The sequence below is a fragment of the Acipenser ruthenus genome, chromosome 23 (assembly GCF_902713425.1).
Source record: "Acipenser ruthenus chromosome 23, fAciRut3.2 maternal haplotype, whole genome shotgun sequence".
Taxonomy (NCBI): Eukaryota; Metazoa; Chordata; class Actinopteri; order Acipenseriformes; family Acipenseridae; genus Acipenser; species Acipenser ruthenus.
This window is the reverse complement of record NC_081211.1, coordinates 16,299,220-16,320,031: the sequence shown is the minus strand read 5'-3', so window position 1 is coordinate 16,320,031 and position 20,812 is coordinate 16,299,220. Positions and strand designations below refer to the sequence as shown.

Here is a 20,812-nt window from a genome sequence, read left to right as displayed (position 1 = left end):
GAAATGAAGTGGAGATAGACTGAGGAGAGGTAGTGATACTTCTTCACACAGAGTGGTGAGGGGATGGAATGGGCTACCTAGTCATGTTGAAGAACAATCACTGGGATCCTGTAAGACCCGGCTTGACAAAGTTCTGTATCAATCAGCTACTAGGAACTGGACGAGCATTGGTGGGCCGAATGGCCTCCTCTCGTTTGGAAATGTTCTTATGTTCTTTATTTGAGACGTATATAATGAATGAATGTGCATGGTGGGTAAAATTGATGGAACTATTTTGTTAGCTACAATTACTTTAACATTCTTTGTATTTTTTTTTTAAGCAAAAGTAGCCTTTGTTAACCACTTTGTTAATAGCCTAGTTTGTTTACATTCCCAAACGCAGCTGAATAGACGCAAGCTTCCACACCTTTGAACTCTGATGCAACTAAATCACCACAAAACAGTGGGTCCTTCTGCTTCAAATTTAGTTATACTAATAACTGTTTACAAGAAGCACTAAAAGAGACGATATTTTTAACATAGGCATATCAAGTAACAACCTTCCTAAGAAGGAGACCTATTGTATAATGTGTTGGTTAGTTTTCCATTTAATTTCCTAAATATTTAAACTTTAGCATTGATCACTTGAACACTTTGGGTAGGTTGCTTACCAGTCAGAAAACAAATCATAAGACCCCCCCCCCCCCCCCCGATTACTTGTTTTTAATATATATGACTGCAAAAGCTCCTATCTGTGTGTAAGACTGCATGTGTGTTTAATAGAAATGACTGCCACAGCTCCTATCTGTGTGTAAGACTGTATGAGTGCAGCATTTAATTGTATATCTAAAAGACTGTGTGAAAATGTTGAATATGAAATAAATTGGCTTACACCACTTATTCCATGTAATCACTAAAGCGAACACTTTTATTTGACAATGGTTAAACATTTAGTCTAATCATTTAACACTTGGATAATGTTAAATATGGTTAAACTCTTTCTAAACTATTGTGATGAACTGCGGTTCCCGCAGGCAGGGGTTTCTCACAGGCAGAATCCTAGCGGCACACTAAATTGATTATGATCGGGGGCATATCAGGCATATCAGAATGTACGGCATAACAGTGTCTATATAGCAAGGGACTGCTGTACTAAAATGTGCTTGACACGAGAGAGGTTAAGAAAACCTGCATTCACTCCCCAGTAACTGGCATTATTAAATTAGACGTACTTGTCAATACAGATCAGCTTTACGGAAATACAAGGTCCTGTGGCTAAACAAATGTGGCAGGAGATAGTTGATGGGGTTAATGCGGTTGGTACTGTAAAAAGAGATCATATACTGCCAGAAGTGCTTGCAAGATCAACGTCAGACTGTAAACAAAACTGTGGGGTCTTCTCACTCTTCTGGATCATGTTCCAAGATACAGTGCTCACCCTTTATAACGCTGTAGTGGGAAGCCATAGTTACAAGACCGTGCTATTTGTGTTCCGCCTTATAACGAGTATAAAAGGGCTACTGTAATGGCATTATGGAGCAAATGGGAGCCACGACCCTACTGTGTTATAACCGATTCTGCACTATAACGAGGCACGTTATAACGGATGAGCACTGTATCGCCTCCTCTTGATGTACAGCCCACAAAATTTAATAACAAAATACTTAAATTCCAAAAACATTCCGGTATTATTGGATAATTAAACATAGACGTTTTTATTATTACTATTGACTTAAATACATGTTTCTAAACGTTAAGACATATCTCATTCTCCGTCTGGTCTGAGGCACGTGTTAATTATGATGCCGGTGAGGATCAATTAACGGCACAATACAGATTTATGAATCAGACTAATAATATGTTAATGAGAAAATAGGTCTCTAAGGGCACATTATTGTAACGTCACGATGAGTGATGTTTTTTGACGGTAAATGGTTTATACATCACATGATGAAATACTGTCATGTTAAACACTATTACTGGCACGATAAAGGAATCGGTAAGTTTTATGAACATGGGCCCTAGCCTCCTATACACATTGTGGATTGCATTTGTCTATAATCCGATAATCACACTTCCATGTTCTTAATGTTGCGCTTACATTCAAATTGCTCTACACAATCTCTGCCTCACTGAACAATATTAACAACATTACACTTGTAATAAATGTGTTTTCATTAGTAGTATGACTGATGTTTCCTTTCAGAAGAAGAAAGGTGCTCTAAACGATTTGGAGTAACAAGCTTTGAGCCTCCCCCAGACCTCTGACAGTGCCTGGAAGTCTCTTCAGTGCATTTGGAGTCTCTTTGTCTTTAAATGTTAGCCAAGGTTGGTCCTCTTGTTAATATTTAAAAGCAGAGGTAGAAGACAAATGTTTCATCATACAGTGCATGTCTATTCAATGCCTCAGATACTGGAAACAACACTGTCAACCCAGGTGTTAAAACTATATTATTATTATTTATTTATTTCTTAGCAGACGCCCTTATCCAGGGCGACTTACAATTGTTACAACATATCACATTATACATTATTTCACATTATACAGATATCACATCATTTTTACATACAATTACCCATTTATACAGTTGGGTTTTTACTGGAGCAATCTAGGTAAAGTACCTTGCTCAAGGGTACAACAGCAGTGTCCCCCACTGGGGATTGAACCCACAACCCTCCGGTCAAGAGTCCAGAGCCCTAACCACTACTCCACACTGCACTACAGTATTTAATTACATTGCTATATACTTCTGAATGCCATGCAATTGCCAATTATTTTCTCTTTCTCTCCGAGATATTTTGCTATGCTTAAACCTTGTTAAGAGACCAACTGAAATGCTTTCACACAGCAAGAAGAGGAAGGGTCACGTGCTGACTATTCCTCGCTGAAGAAGCTTCATTATTTGTACATTTCTCAGTAGCACCTTTCTGTAATGAGAGCTGGTTTAAACAGATGTGATAACATGGCCCTTAGCAGCCAGAATGCTTGTAATTTAATGATATATACTTGTTATGGATACACGAGTAAGAGAGGTGTGCAAACAATGAATCTCAAGAACTGCTTCTATTGGAAATGATGTCTCCCTTACAGTCCTGGATTGGAGTGTTGGTTATTTTATTATTTCAGTTTTAATCATGATGTATAGTACATATTTCCCATTTTAAAAGGCACAGTGATAATTCTGAGTACCCGCCTGGGAAATGGCAGTTAAGGAGTTTAACATGAATGAGGAGGTTTTGAGACTGAACTGATTGATTTGAATGGTGGTAAAAACAAGTGCAATTGCTGTTGCATCTTTTACCAAGGTTTCACAAAATCTAAAAAGAATGAAAACATATCCAAAAACTACTTTAGTTTTTAGTGAACAATATTATATTGCTATTCTGGTACACTTTTTCTGTAACTTTTGATTTGTATCCCTCTTCCTATTCTTGTGACCATTTGATATTTAGCACTGTGATTTTATTAATATAATTGTATTTCAAAATTGTATTTCACATTTCTCTCTTCATTGAACAAAAAAACCAAGAACTATTATTTTATATATCTTACAATGAAAAGGTAAGGTGCAGCGCAGTTTAACAGACTGGAGTGGAGGCGTGACTGAGACTACAAAGAGATGGAGCGATGCGGCTCTCTAAACAGGCTTTTTACCTCTGTTTTCTCTGTTTGAAATGCCCAATGAATGTCAGCTCACTGATGTAACCTACCAATCTAGGAAGGCTGAAGATCTCTGTTCCCGCTGTCAAGACAACCACCTCCCGATCAGTAGGGGTCACTAAAGAACCAGCCATGAGCTGGCAGACATGTACTACACCTTGGCGTGAACAGGATTCTAACCCCATTGGCATGCCTCACCCTGCAGCCCAAGCAGCTGTGCTGTTACCAGGTCAATGACTGGGGGTTCCAAAAGGCTTTTACTTTCGCTTGACTGCTGGACAACGCATGAGTTCATTGTGATGGAATCATTTAATTGGTAATTTTCCTATATGATAAACGCACACAATATGGTAAAGGTGAATTAGGTTTTTTACTGGTTATTTATTTGAAGCTGTTGGAGAAGAATATATTATTGAACGTTCATTGTAGATACCTCAATGCTGTACTTCTGGTCAACTTAAAGGAATTAAATTGCAGTTGAAAACAGTCATAGGAACAGCACTGATTGGTACTCAAATGCGAGCCAATGCATCTAGCTTCTGGGAGCTCTTTTAAAGAAAATAAATGGCAAATATTTGAAATGTCTTGGGTTTTTATTATTTTTTTGTTTTAGTCATAGTTTTAGTCAAGGCGCTGAGTTTTAGTCATAGTTTTAGTCAAGGCGCAGAGTTTTAGTCATAGTTTTAGTCATGTCGCTGAGTTTTAGTCATAGTGTTAGTCAAGGCGCTGAGTTTTGGTCATAGCTTTAGTCAAGGCACTGAGTTTTAGTCATAATTTTAGTCAAGGCACTGAGTTTTAGTCAAGGCACTGAGTTTTAGTCATAGTTTTAGACAAGGCACTGAGTTTTAGTCATAGTGTTAGTCAAGGCACTGAGATTTAGTCATAGTTTTAGTCAAGGCGCTTAGTTTTAGTCATAGTTTTAGTCAAGGCACTGAGTTTAGTCATAATTTTAGTCAAGGCGCTTAGTTTTAGTCATAGTTTTAGTCAAGGCGCTGAGTTTTAGTCATAGTTTTAGTCAAGGCACTGAATTTTAGTCATAGCTTTAGTCAAGGCACTGAGTTTTAGTCATAGCTTTAGTCAAGGCACTGAGTTTTAGTCATAGTTTTAGTCAAGGCACTGAGTTTTAGTCATAGTTTTAGTCAAGGCACTGAGTTTTAGTCATAGTCAAGGCGCAGAGTTTTAGTCAAGGCACTGAGATTTAGTCAAGGCACTGAGTTTTAGTCATAGTTTTAGACAAGGCGCGGAGTTTTAGTCAAGGCACTGAATTTTAGTCAAGGCACTGAGATTTAGTCAAGGCACTGAGTTTTAGTCATAGTTTTAGTCAAGGCACTGAATTTTAGTCAAGGCGCTGAGTTTTAGTCATAGCTTTAGTCAAGGCACTGAGTTTTAGTCATAGTTTTAGTCAAGGCACTGAGTTTTAGTCATAGTTTTAGTCAAGGCGCTTAGTTTTAGTCATAGTTTTAGTCATGGCACTGAGTTTTAGTCATAGTTTTAGTCAAGGCGCTTAGTTTTAGTCATAGTTTTAGTCAAGGCGCTGAGTTTTAGTCATAGTCAAGGCGCAGAGTTTTAGTCAAGGCACTGAATTTTAGTCAAGGCACTGAGATTTAGTCAAGGCACTGAGTTTTAGTCATAGTTTTAGTCAAGGCGCTGAGTTTTAGTCAAGGCACTGAATTTTAGTCAAGGCACTGAGATTTAGTCAAGGCACTGAGTTTCAGTCATAGTTTTAGACAAGGCGCGGAGTTTTAGTCATAGTTTTAGTCAAGGCACTGAATTTTAGTCAAGGCGCTGAGTTTTAGTCATAGCTTTAGTCAAGGCACTGAGTTTTAGTCATAGTTTTAGTCAAGGCGCTTAGTTTTAGTCATAGTTTTAGTCAAGGCGCTTAGTTTTAGTCATAGTTTTAGTCAAGGCGCTGAGTTTTTGGTCATAGCTTTAGTCAAGGCACTGAGTTTTAGTCATAGTGTTAGTCAAGGCACTGAGTTTTAGTCATAGTTTTAGCCAAGGCGCTGAGTTTTAGTCATAGTTTTAGTCAAGGCGCTGAGTTTTAGTCATAGTTTTAGTCAAGGCGCTTAGTTTTAGTCATAGTTTTAGTCAAGGCACTGAATTTTAGTCAATGCACTGAGATTTAGTCATAGTTTTAGTCAAGGCGCTGAGTTTTAGTCAAGGCACTGAATTTTAGTCAAGGCACTGAGATTTAGTCAAGGCACTGAGTTTTAGTCATGGTTTTAGTCAAGGCACGGAGTTTTAGTCAAGGCACTGAGATTTAGTTAAGGCACTGAGATTTAGTCATAGTTTTAGTCAAGGCGCTGAGTTTTAGTCAAGGCACTGAGATTTAGTCAAGGCACTGAGTTTTAGTCATGGTTTTAGTCAAGGCACGGAGTTTTAGTCAAGGCACTGAGATTTAGTCAAGGCACTGAGATTTAGTCATAGTTTTAGTCAAGGCGCTGAGTTTTAGTCAAGGCACTGAATTTTAGTCAAGGCACTGAGATTTAGTCAAGGCACTGAGTTTTAGTCATAGTTTTAGTCAAGGCACTGAGTTTTAGTCAAGGCGCTGAGTTGTAGTCATAGTTTTAGTCAAGGCGCTGAGTTTCAGTCAAGGCACTGAATTTTAGTCAAGGCACTGAGTTTTAGTCATAGTTTTAGTCAAGGCGCGGAGTTTTAGTCATAGTTTTAGTCAAGGCACTGAGTTTTAGTCAATCTGGCAGTTTTCAAACTTGTCGCATCGCCTATTTGTCGCTTCTGGTGTGTATGGTCACATTGCTGGGAAAGTATCTTGTTGCCCATTGTCGACCAGCGAAAAACAAGATATAACATTTTCGTTGTGATGATAATTATTTCAATTTTTATATTGTTTTCGTCACGTTTCTATATTTTCTTTTAATCACTTTGCTGTCAAAATGTATGGCCACTGTATTGCTCTTTCATGCAGATCATCTTCTTTGCCATTCGCTGGTACTGTAGAATATTATTGTTTTAACACTTATTCAGATGGATAGTTGCATAGTGTTTAGCGATGCATTATTGGGTATGGTCTTCCCAACTAGCTAATGCTTCACTCTTGCAATTATCATTGGAACAGTTTTTTGTTTTTATTAATATGTTGTCATAAATTCTTACAGTCGTCCATGTCACTTCATGCTGGATTTAGATTGAAGGATGTTTGGTTGAAGTCTAAAATCTAACACAATTGAGTTTGTAAACCGCATTCTACCTGCATAGCCTTCTGTGCCTGTAGCAGTACTTTACCTTGCTCACAGTCCACTTTGTTTACATTCCCCAACGGTAGTTGTAACAGTAGAAGGTTTGTCCTCCCATGAAACCTGCTTGTCATGACATCATTGAATAGTCATGTTGCTTCTTGCAGCAGTACCAAGTCATACATCTACAAGCTCAGGAAACTAAACAGAAAATATTGTTTTGCTGATAACAGATGCTGCCACCAGGATCTGACAGGCAGGGTTGAAGGAGAACACTCTGCAGGGTTCAGCAGCTGTTGCTTGATCAGCAATGGAAGATACAAAAAAAGTGTGGATTCCAGCCAAAGAAACGGTCATCACTCACACTGAAAAGCCCTGCTGAGGAGCATCATGTAAATGAATGCCATCTGGATGACTTCCCCAAGGATAACTCTACAGTTACAAGTTCGGTTAGCAGTCTGAAATCATATGTATGTATCCAGTGGGACTAAAATTAATCAGACAGTTCCCTGACTTTTAATAAAGTTACAGTTTGGTTCAATCTTGAAGAATATGAAGACTACATAATTTATGATTTCCATTACACGAGAGTAGATGTTAAAACTTCATGCTGATTTGAACTCGGCTCTCGCCAAGATAAGCACCAACTAAGACGTAGCTTTACAGTAAACTAATGTGATCCATATGTGTCTCCATCCATTTACGTTTCCTTCCATATGATGATGTAGATATCCTTCTGTCTGGTGTTAATGGCTGAAGTGTAATGCTGGCTCCAGGGATCAGCTTATTTTGCCTCCCTGGCGCATCAGCACACACAACGGCTGCGATGCTGGCTCCGGGGATCAACCATAGTGCGGCCTCCCCAGCGCATCAGCATGACAACCGTCTGGATTGAGCTAAGTAGGGTACATCTCTGGGGTTTTCAAGTGGCCACCTTCCATCCTCAGTGTTTCGTCGACTAGCCCACGACACCTCAAGAGGGCTCGACGGTGATTCTGGCGTCCCAGCATCACCCCCTCCGTCCCCCACTCAACTCAGCCCAGCTTACTTACCTGTACATCAGCGTTTCTTTCTTTCTATTGTGCTTGAGATCCCCAGCCAGAATCTTTCCGTCTTAACCACAGCCAGTTGCTGCTCCTCCCTGCTGCTTCAGATAAGTTCTTCACTGTGCGACGCAACTCTTGGCCACTGAATCCGACGTCTCTGAGAAACCGGGTTGTAGAGTGTGCCACAAATCCTCGACAACCCACTTCCACTGGGTAAACCCGAACTCTCCATCCTCGCTGTTCCGCTTCAGTGGCTAGTTGAGCATACCGCAGTTTCTTCCTCTCATACGCCTCATCTACAGCATCCTCCCATGGCACTGTTAACTCTATCAGGTGAACAAGGCGTGCTGATCCAGACCACAAGACAATATCTGGTCGAAGGTTAATGGTGGCAATCTCAGGTGGAAAAATAAGCCGTTGACCAACATCTGCCAGCATTTTCCAGTCTCTAGCAGCTTCCAGTTGTCCTGGGCGAGGATTGGTTTTAACACCTTTTCTTGGTGGTTGCTCTCCTGGGCGGAGGAATGTTGTCTTTTGTGTGTAATGTTTTGATGGAACAGGTGGCAACTTATTGGTCATGTTACGCTTGTCTTCCAATGCTAAGGCCAAACATCGCAGCACCTGGTCATGGCGCCAAGTAAACCGTCCTTGGCTAAGAGCCACCTTACATCCTGTCAAAATGTGCTTTAATGTTGCAGGTGATGAACACAAAGGACATTAGGGATCCTCTCCTACCGAGAGGTTTAGGTTCTGTGGTGAAGGGAGAACATCATATGTTGACCTGATGAGGAAACTGATCCTGCTCTGTTCCATTGACCATAGGTCTTGCCAGCCAATCTTGCGTTGTTCCACACTCTCCCATCTCATCCATTCTCCCTGCTTGGCCTGGGAAATGGCCTTTATACACCTCATCCTCTCCTCCTGCTTTTGCACCTCGTTGACTACCAGCTTCCTCCTTTGAGCTGGGGCTGCCTTGTGCCATGTAGGAGGAGCTGAACTGAAACCAAGACCCCCTCTTCCATGCTGAACTTGCCCCATGATATCACCAATTCGAAGGGCAGCCTTTGCATCTTCCACAGCTTTCTTTGCCGCCCACTTTCTTCCAGTTTTCAACACAGGTGCTGCCTCCCTTACGCATTTGTCACGTGACTCTACTAATGTCATTTCCAGTCTGACCTTGGCGCACTTAAACTCCTCGGTTAGAGCAGAGACTGGTAGCTGCAGTATTCCTTTACCATAAAGTCCCACTCTGCTGAGGCAGCGTGGAACTCCCAACCATTTCCTGACGTATGAACTGATTAAAGCTTCCAGCTTCTCTACTGTTGTCAGAGAAACCTCGTACACAGTCAGTGGCCACAGCAACCTCGGCAGTAGACCAAACTGAAAGCACCAGAGTTTTAGTTTACCTGGTAGAGCGCAGCTGTCTATGCTCTTCAACCCTTCCACTGCTTGTTGTCTAACTTCTCCCACACGAACTGTGTCCTTTAGATCCCCGTCGTACCATCTCCCAAGACTCTTCACTGCCTCACCATTAATGAAGAATGTTTTATCTAATACTTTGCCTTTAATTATAGAGATGCTCCTTGATTTAGTGGGCTTGAATTGCATTCGTGCCCATTCAATGTTATTGGTTAATTTGCCCAATAATCGATTAGTGCAGGCTACTGTTGTAGTCATGGTTGTCATGTCATCCATGTATGCTCGAATTGGTGGTAGTCGCGTTCCAGAAGCCAAACGCTCTCCTCCTACTACCCATTTGCCCTAATGATTACTTCCATTGCCATGGTAAAAGCCAGTGGAGAAATGGTGCATCCTGCCATTATTCCAACCTCTAGGCATTGCCATGTAGTGCTGAATTCTGAAGTTGAAAAACTGAATTGCAAATCTCCAAAGTAGGCTTTCACTAAATTTGTTATTGTTATCGGTACACTGAAAAAAATCAAATGCTGCCCAAAGTAGTTCACGTGGCACTGAACCATATGCATTAGTCAAATCCAGGAATGTCACATGGAGCTCCTTCCTCTCCTTTTTAGCTGATTGAATTTGTTGCCAGATCACATTGATGTGTTCTAAGCAACCTGGGAAACCTGGAATGCCCGCTTTTTGTATTGAAGTGTCAATGAAGCAGTTCTTTAATAGGTAAGCTGACAATCTCTGAGCAATAATGCTGAAGAAAATCTTGCCTTCTACGTTTAATAGGGAAATGGGACGAAACTGACTGATGCTTGTAGAATCTTTTTCTTTAGGTATAAAGACTCCACCTGCTCGGCGCCATGCTCTTGGTACAACCTGTTTTTCCCATGCCACTTTCATCAATTTCCACAGAATTCGTAGAACTCTTGAAGCACTTGTATACTCTGTACGGAACTCCATTAGGCCCTGGAGATGATGAAGCCCTTGCTTTTTTCACAGCTTGCTCTACTTCTTTCCACTTAGCTGCACAGTCCTCCATTTGGTATTCTGGTGGATTGATAGGTGGGATGTCTGAAGGAACTGACATAGGCTCCTGCCTTTTTGAATCTGTATGTGTTTCCTCCAAATAACTCTCCAGCTCAACCTTAGATGCTTTTAGTGTGCCATTCTTCTCACTGGTGAATAACTTCTTTACAAATTTGAATGGGTCTTTATATAAGTTAGCTCTCGCACGCTCCTTCTTTTTGTAGCGTTTCCGTAGGCGCTCAGCTCTGCGCAATGTTGCAAGCTTATCTTTTATGACCCTTTGTAAGAGATTGAGTCCCTCCTTCTGACTTTGTTCTGCTCTTCTCCATTGGTTCCTCAGCTGTCTCCTTTCTCTAACTAAGCGTTCAATCTCCTGCTGCCGTCTAGACTTTCCAGGAATAGTTTGTACTTTTTCCTTCCTTTTTTCAACTCCAAACCTTTCACTTCCATATGCGTAGATGATGTCCCCAAATTTATCCAGCTTCTTTTCAACTGTTCCACTTAATCTACTGAACATACTGAACATACTGAACACAATGAAATTCTCTCACCCACCTATCATTCTAGTATAATTTGTTTTCATGTTCCTGACATCCTTGAAATTTCATTTTGAAATTTGAACTCAGCATGGTTCATAGCAATATGTTCTCTACAAGCACGCTTGCATTACCTTTAGCTTCACAATGATTATTATTGTCATCTGAATGCATTTCACCTGTGCTTTGATCTACTGTAACTTACTGAAACGAACAAACCAGAAATCATGCAGGTCCACCAAGTAGAATCTAAAGAATCTGTTCACACTAGAAGCTTATTCCAGATTTGATGCAGTTTCGTTCTTGTTCAGTGTAGACACACTAAAGCTGGGGTTGACTGTGCAGTGCAGTTCTGTGATCTGCGCCTGTGTAAAGCACATCTTTACGTGCAGGACATGTGCATGGCTTAGTTAGATTACACGTGCTAATGACTCTGCTAGTAATTAATGCTGATTGGAAACTCCCCCAGGAGATGGATTAGTTAGTCCAGCAGCCAGTCGTACTCATAGACGCATTAGGGAAAGTCTAAACAAAACACAATTCATATGATTTAGCATTCATTATTATAAGTGTTACTCAAACTTTCGATGAATCCAGGAATTGAAAACTGAAGTCCTTGTACATATCAAAAACTGTAAGTGTGACCATACTGTACAAGCACCTGTGTTATATACTGTATCAGTAACTAAGAGCATCAACTGCTGCAGTGCACACAGCAGAGGGAGGGACACCACTTATACACAGCATGAGTGAACATTGTACTGAAGAAAATAAAGGGATTACACAACTGGCTTTCACAGGGCAAAGCTGCCAGTAAATCCAGGAACACAAAAAGTAGGTAGTATGGAATCTAAAACTAGGTATTGATTGATGAAATGTATTCCCACTACACAGTCTATTACACTGTACATTATACTTAAACAATAGAAAGCAGTACGAATACTCATTGCAGTGTTCTGTATGTTATATTGTACAACATGTTTTAAATATTCTTAATATTTCAATACTGCACAGCAACTTACCTAAGTTTTTATCTCGAAAAATTATACGAAGGGCCTATTTAAGAAAGGGCGCTAAACTTTATGGGGCGCGATAACTGCAATTACTTTGCACGTTAATGATTTTCGTATTTAATATTCAATTTTATTCATTATCGCGCGAAATAGTGTGCATATTATGGTGCACACTCATTTTATTGAGCCATACTAAGGTAATGAGAATGAATATGTGATTTGTATGGTAATGCATGATAATGTATTTAAATGAGCATTCAGCTCAGAATAATGAGATGACTTATTCACATGGTATTTACTAAAGGACATTATTTCAGTGTGCACATTAAAGTGATCTTTTATTAGAGCGTATAGGAACCAGGCTTTAACCAACCACTGATAGGCGTGCTGTTTTTCTGGCCTGAAAACTAGAGATGTGCCGTTTGATTCTTTTTACTGATTCGATTAATTTGATTAAGTTAGTGAATTAATTCAACAGATTTGTTCTTTTGATTCACTGATTCACTAATGCGAAATATATCTTGCTGAATTACTTAGTTATGAGAATTTGTTTGAATGAAATAATCTGGCAGCAAGGGCCATTTAAGTTAAGACTGTTCACTTGGTGGGCCGCACCGTAAAAAAAAAATATATATATACGTATATATATAAATATATATATATATATATATATATATATATATATATATATATATATATATATATATATATATATATATAACACACACACACATATCGTATAGTATGTGAAAATGTCTATATAAATTGTATGTAGGCCAATATACTCAAATATACTACTCAAAACACATTACCTCCACTGTACAATTCCTAGTCATCAATAGGTATGCAGGCACAGTTTCAATCAATTAATCAACATATTAATTAATGTATTTTATAATACAGAAATAGGCAGCTATAACTAGAAGCAGCTTTCCTAGAACACTGACAAAAAGCTCAATCTCACAAATGTAATATAATGGAGGAAATGGGGGTATTTTATTTCAATGGAATCCTCAAACAGCACTAAAAAAAAGATACCTGCAAGCTGTGAAAATGTGATTTAGTAAACAGTACCGCTTTGAAATGTCTTTTATGACTTCTGTCCGGACGCTTGGCACTTCTTTTCTGGCACACTTGATGCCAGAAAACAGTGCTCATTACAATGCTCATTACAATGCCAACAATGCTCATTAGTGTTCTAATTCTGCAACTTTTCCACATAATGTCTGTTGATGCAGAATACGGTGTAAGAAAATGGGTACTTCTGCATTTCTTTCTTGAATTTTTTCCAGCACTCTGCTAGCCAGGCCACTCTTTTGTCCAGTCATATGTTGTAATCCCAACTAGTTTCTTTCAAGGTAATTCTGAACTTTCCATGGCTTCTTGAAGTTAAAGGTTTCCTGTGGTTGTGTTGTTCATGGAATTCACAGCACTTTCAGTTTTTCTTCTCACTTTCAGAAAAAACCTTTAGTTGAGACTCCATTGCTTCTTTCATTTCCAGTAAACTCAAAATACGTTGCTTTGTGCAGCGTGTCATAGTGACGTTGTATGTTCATAATCTTTCATAACTGCAACCGTTGCACTGCAAGTCAGACATTTGCCGTCCAAATTATTCATTAAACAAATAATCATCTGGCTAACAATTTTGTAATCTTCAGTGTTTCGCTTCCACCTTTCACTTCCGTGACATCTCCAACTACTTGTTTGCCACAGATTTTAAATTTTACACAAAGTAAAATAAATAGATTAAAAAGTAAAATAAATAGATTAAACAAGCCTGAGGAAACGGATCCTGTGCACCATTTGAGTGGCTATTTTACTACCTCTGTGAGCTGTGATTGGCTTAATGGGAATGTCACTCATAAACGCAGACTGCACGTGTTGAATACGCGTGTTATATTAAAGAGGCGGGTTGTTTTAAAGAATTTCAAAACGATACAGTACATTAATGCAATTCTAGAAACTAATGGGTGGGCCGTATGCATTAAAGGGGAAAGGAAAAAGGCTTTTTATTACATCAGACAAGGAATACATGTTAAAATTCAAAGGTAAGCAGTGCAGTTTCACTTTACGTTGCCTCTGCCTGTCCCTGCTGAGTGCTGTGTCTGTTGATCGCTCATTTTCAGTCAATGTAAGCCACCTCCACCTTCACAATAAGCTACTGACCAAAAGATACGCCTGGACTGCTGGGGCTTTTGATATCACAGTGGTCACGGGTAAGTCTCTGACATTATCGTGCACATTACATTATCGCTCACGATACATGTAGTGTGCACACTGTGGTATGTAAATTAGACAAATACCATGCAGGTAAATGAATGCGTTCTCTGTTAGTAAATGGGATAGTACATTTAGATTTATTAAATGAGGCCTGAAGTGTGGTGGAGAGCAGGTGTATTACATGTGTTATTAACAGATTGTGATAATAAAGTGACATTACCAGCAGCCTGTCCCAATTACATTCCATCCCAGACATTTTAATATGATGAGAATAAGTGAAGGCTGGCATTAACACAAGTGATATTACAAACAAGTACAATACAGTATATTGTGCCCTAGTATAATGCAATATATATATTCCTGTGATGGTAATCAAATCCTTGCTGTTTGAAATGCTTACAAAGCTTTAAGGATGTCAACACCTGCATCTAATCCAGGTCACAATTACTAGGGAACAAATAACAAATTGTTTAACTATAATTATTCAGGAAAAGCACATCAAACTCATTGTTTTGGATCGCTTTGCACCACCGTTGCTAGTACGTTTGATGTTTTCTTTCATTTCACCTTATTTTGGCATCTTCAGTATCATATGTTACAAGAAATATGAAAGCGCTTTATTGGTCTACTGGATATAAAAAAACATGCATGGATGCTTCAAACGAAATTCTCTGGACAATGTCACACCAAGATGGTACAGCGTACTCTCCCTGCTGAAGCAGAGACATACACACGCTGCTACTGTGCAGCTTCACTTACTGCTTAGAAGGGATAAGAGAACACTCTGGGCATGCTTCCATGCATAATGCAGGAATCCGAATGATCAAAATCATAATATTGCATGGTATGGCAGGGTCATATTACCCCTCTCAATAAAACAGAAAAATAGAAGTGGAAGTATAAACTGTGGAGAGAATGCACCCAGGGAACATCTAGGACTGGAAAGGGTTCATTCATAACCTAAACGCACAGTATTTACTAAAGGGTTCACTACCTTCCGGTTTTCAAACAGTTTCATCATTTACAGTGCACTGATGCATTGTAAACAGCTGTCATTGAATACAAAAATATAAAGATGACTGTAAATCAAGTGTACTTTTTAATGGAAAATGTGTTCGATAGTGTAAACAGTGGAGATTTAAACAAACAACCTACTAAACGTAGAATTACTGTACAGTCTTTGTACATTATACAACACCCCATAATAGTACTGCCACTGTATACCGAATACCGCTATAGAATATCGAATACTACTGCAAGCCTTATATATAACAGTATTAACAGAGAGCTCATTCGATCATAGGAACTGACAGAGAGGATCGTCGCTGTCTTTATAGAGAGCTGGTCACAATTATAGACAGTCTATCAGAATATCACCCTACAGTATGTTGTGTTTGTTTGGTTGTTATCTTGCTGCTGGACTTCGAGGCAGTGCACAGTGAAATACACCTGAAGTTCATGGTGCTATGCTTGGAAGAAGTACTCACGATATTCATCAGTGTCAGCAGGTAATTCTGCACGTCCTCCTTCCCGTGGAACTGCACGACTGAGTCGTCCACCCCCAGCAGCACCTCGATGTTGTAATTGTCGTCAGCGATGTGACGGCGGGACCGCCGGGTCTGGTTCAGGTGCTGCTCCACTCCGCGGTACATGGTCTCCAGATCAAGAAGACCACCCAGGTCATTTCCTAAAACAACAGTAAAAACAAAACGTTAGGCAATTATCATAACCCTGGTTCCCTGAAATAGAAATGGAACCATTACCGCATGGGTATTTACCTCTTAAAGACCCAAAACCTGAATAATATCAAATCTGCTCTATATAACTAAGAATGCTTACCGACCCGGAAGACTTTTGATGAGTTGACAGATCTATCTGATGACGAACTTCTTCACATTACGCACCCGTCAAACAATTTGGTGTAAAATGAAAACCAGAGACGGTATTTATAAAATTATTTCTGATCCTAGTTCCTGAGAGATGTATCTACCATTGATACTTTTACAGTTTTTAGGTAGGAGTACATTTTAAAACGTATTTTTTACATACAAACTAGATAATCGTACAGTATATGTCATCATAGAGTGAAAACATTAATCTCTTAATAAACTTCAGATTCTCAGCTGTTTAGAAATAATACTGTATACTGTAATACTGTATACTTTCGGTGGCTATTTGTCCTGATACACAAGCCGAAAGTCACGTTATGTCAGTCATACCTCAAACAAATAGAATGTTCTCTGGAGCGGAAGGGTTAAACAAAGGTGGGCCTGGCAACCTAACTATCCTTTCTGCATTTCGAAAGGGTTTTAATTTTCGGTAGAAACGGCAAAATATGCTGAATTCTTCTACTTGTTAATCCATTAAAAATATCCTCGCATTTCATCCGTAATTGTCTGCGGTTCTTGGGAGCTTTAAATTAATACCTAATTAGCATTTAAATGTCCATTTCAAATGTGTTAGCAATGTTATATAAACACAACAGAAACCTGTCCCAAAACAGTGGGAAAAAATGAGTCAAATGCAGTGCAAACAAGACCAGCTGTAAAGGTAAAAAGCTGATTACGTCATTTGTATTATCAGAACCAAAAAAGCTCATATTCTGATTTGCTCACGCTACACATTTTATGGCAAGCATGTTGTAAACGTTGTAGCAAGGACTGTGGCTTAAGATGTTTTTTTTTTTTTTTTTTTATAATTTAGTCGTTGCCAATTAGTTTTTATTATTTTCTCCCCAATTTGAAATGCCCAATTATTTTTTAGGCTCAGCTCACCGCTACCACCCCTGCGCTGACTCGGGAGGGGCGAAGATGAACACACGCTGTCCTCCAAAGCGTGTGCCGTCAGCCGCCCACTTCTTTACACACTGCGAACTCACCGTGCAGCCGCCTCAGAGCTACAGCGTCGGAGGACAACGCAGCTCTGGGTAGCTTACAGGCAAGCCCGCAGGCGCCCGGCCAGACTACAGGGGTCGCTGCTGCGCAGTGAGCCGAGGACACCCTGGCCGACCTAACCCTCCCTCCCCCCAGGCGACGCTCGGCCAATTGAGCGCCGCCCCCTGGGAGCTCCCGTCCACGGTCGGCTGTGGAATAGCCTGGACTCGAACCGGCGACGTCCAGGCTATAGAGTGCATCCTGCACTCTAGCGAGTGCTTTTACTGGATGCGCCACTCGGGAGCCCCCTTAAATAGATAAACAGGTGTTGATGCTGGCTTAGCTTTATCAACATGTTTAGCAACCGAATGCATGGCTTCCACCATATACAGGGGTTACAGTTTTGTTCAATGACTTGTACCCACACTATAAAAATTGTTCCAGCACCACTGCTTCGATCTGCAGCGCTGTCACTCTTTTTATACTGGCGGATAGTCGTATTAACCATTCTGAAGCAGGCAGAAAGCGAACTGGTAGAAGTTTCAATTATCCAACACTTTGGATTCTTAGATCATTATATATTCCACCACAAAGAAAGCGTCAGAATAACTAATGGACCAAACTAGCAGATAGATTCCTGCCGTGTTTTCAGCAGCTTTAGAAAATACTCAAATCGGTGGGAAAATCAGGTGCAAAAAAAACGGTCGAAATAATGGCGTATTGCACTATCCCCCCAGCGGATCTCCTTTGAAAGGAACCCCCAGTGTCTACAAACAGTTTGCTCCTAGAATGGTAGACTAGGTTTATTTACACATTCTGGTTAGAGAATAATATAACCTAACTTCATATAGGTCAATTAGGAGTGACTTTTATACTTATACATATTATAAACTGCTTTTTTCCCCCACAATATTGACCATTTTGTATTAGAAATGAAAAGATCAAACGCACAATGATGAGGGGAGCAGTGAAACTAGATCTTCCCATTCTGTCCCCACAATAGAGGGTCACACACTTTTCAAAGACACAAACCAAACAGTAGTTCTGGGGGTCAGAAAAATGAACATGCTTTACCTCTCCAGTTGATTGCTGAGACGTAGGGAAAATAAAAAAAAAGCAAATCAATATGTTTGTCAAGCAACCTCAAGGACAACGTGTTCACTTTATAGTTCATTGTGATTGCTTGTCTGACCTGCAGAAATACCCTCCTATTGACAACTTGAATGTCTCTGAAGTATTAAGGAATTAATTAATTACAATCTCGGCTTACTACCTCTCAACAAACGCTTTTGCATAAGAGAGAGAGAGCGAGACAGAGCGAGAGAGAGCGAGCAAGAGCAAGAGAGAGAGACAGAGCGAGAAAGAGACACAGAGGGAGAGAGAGCATGAGAGAGAGCAAGAGAGAGAAAGAGAAACAGAGAGAGAGAAAGAGACACAGAGAGAGAGATAGTGAGAACAACTCAATCCTGCCTTAAACACCACAAGACTTATGTGTGATTTCTCAATATGTGCAGCTATTAACTTGGCAAACTAAAGTGACCACTAAGGGTTATGTGTTGTTTGCCACTGGGGCAGTCCTGTTAGTTTCTATTGGCATCTGAAAAATATCAAACTGATTTCAGCTGGTCCTCAGTTAGGATTACAGACTGGCAGAAATATGTCTCTTCAAATAGTTTTGAAGGACTAAGTGACCCAATTAGACTCCTATAGAGGTGGGTGTTAAACTATGAACTGCAAGGAGAAGAACAGACTTAACAAGCCTGAAGAAAACACTTACTAGAAATGATCAAACAAGGTTTACATTGATATCAGGACTAAGTAGTAGAGTCTGGACACAGTTTGAATGGTAGACTGCAGATAGACCTGGCTGAGGGGGACGCAGCATGTGTGTCTGAAGGCTATATATAGATTGTTCACTCTGTTCACTGGGAATACAGTTTGAATTTAAATCAGTGAAGGGATCATATGTGCCATTTCTACAGGATTATCTCTTTCCTTTATCATTCACAGAAAACCTAAACAGATTACAGTTGTCTGCTGGACTAAAATATTCATGTTCTATGTTATTAAAACAGCTTTGCTTCTGGATACGGCAAGGCTCTGTCAACCCTGATGCTGCCTAGCAGCGTAACTACATCCCAAATGACAATGCACAACCCTCTGTATCACGACTGATGTCATGACAGAAAGCCTCAAGATACTGTTCATAAATCATTTCACACCGAGTCCAGCTGCAGTCTTGAAGACAGGCACAAATCAGGCACTAACTACCAACTTCCCTTTCACATATTTTCTTTCTGCTATTTCAATACCAGCGTACAGCAAGTGTGGAATAGCTTGAAGGTCAGTAATTTCATGCAATACATTAATGAAGAGATTATGTTATAAACACAAATGAAGGACACATAAGAGACAGGAGGTCAGAGGGACTGAAAGAGCGGTTCACTGAACTCGCTGCCAGGCTTAAAGAGAAAAGAAGTCAAGTCATCCTCTCTGGGGCGCTTCCAGGTCAGAGAGCAGGGAAGGAGAGGCTTAGCAGAATACTTGGTTTAAATATATGGTTATATATAATAATTAAATAGAAAACGAAAAAAAAAAAAAAACTTAAGTTACACAAAGGCTTTTTATAAGAGAATAACTGACATAATGCATATAAAACATTGTGTTAGATAAATTACTTGACGTAACAGATACACATGTATTTTGTAGATACATACTTATGCATCAATTATTTTTCGTATACATGCAGTTTGAGTTCTTCAAAGCGTACATTCAGTCAAACTATTGTAAACGTTCTGTTTATAAATCTAAATAGTCTTTGTTGCATCGCATCAAAAGGAGCTTAGGTTAGTGAAGAAGAAGCTATTTATGTATCTGTTGGGATATCTGTTATGACTTTATTAAGCTCTGTATTCAAGCCAGTTCATCCTGGTTGTGCGCACGCACGCAATAAAGCTGTTGTGTTCAAGGTTTCCAAGTGTTCAAGGAAAACAGCAGTTAGGTCTTTAGGGACTGCCATAAGCTGAGTTGTTTAGTGTTTCCGGTTTGACGGCGTGTGGTGCTGACTGTAAATCAACACAAAAAATAACAGACCACCAATGTAGGTGTATAACAGAGTAAAGGTAATGAGAAAAAGTTTATTTTTTTGCAGAAAGTAACTGTAATATTATTACTCCCATTGAAAACCGAACGTGTTATATTACCTTGTTATTGACAAAAGCAATATTAGTACAGTAACGCATGACTTAAGTAACGCGTTACCCCAACTCTGACTAGAGTAGATGAATCCCTTACATACTGCTGGATGATTCTGGTGAATCACAGTTTTCTGACAGTGGTTCAGTTTATATAATACGGGTGTTCTTATATGTGTTTATTTTTAAAATACATTTTCAGTTCTAAACCATGTGTTATGTTTGTTTTTTAACAAAAGGCTCGAAATTCATGAACAAATGTCTTGTATTTAGCCCTGTAGCAGGGCAGAAGAGCCCTGCATGTAAATATGGTTCAGGGCAGAGCCCTGCTGATAAACGTATGGTTATGGGTTGAATGGGATTATTATGATTTTAAAAAAGGAATGATTATTGTGGTATTATGATTTGTTGTATTGCATTATATGGCATTGTATTGTTATAGTTGAATGTAGTTTGGCAGGGGTGAGGCTTGGAGCTCGTCTCTGCCAGACTACATCTCGTGTCGACCACGCATATTAAAAGTCTCGTTCAGAATGTGACGGTCTCCAGATTGATTCATTTATTGCTAATTTGGAGATGGTCACGTGTATAAAAACCCAACAGCTTTGGCTGAACGGGGTGATCAGAGAGGAGGACCTGAGAGATAGCCAGAAGAAA

General features: G+C 39.7%; 1 protein-coding gene across 1 annotated transcript in view; it reads right to left on the bottom strand.

The window, feature by feature from the left end:
- The window catches only part of LOC117413282 (A disintegrin and metalloproteinase with thrombospondin motifs 2), a 195,061-nt gene that overhangs the window by 33,718 nt on the left and 140,531 nt on the right, over positions 1-20,812 (bottom strand). The window contains exon 4 of the mRNA XM_058996696.1: positions 15,576-15,775. Within this exon, the coding sequence (XP_058852679.1) occupies positions 15,576-15,775 (200 nt within the window). The remainder of the gene's footprint in view (positions 1-15,575; positions 15,776-20,812) is intronic.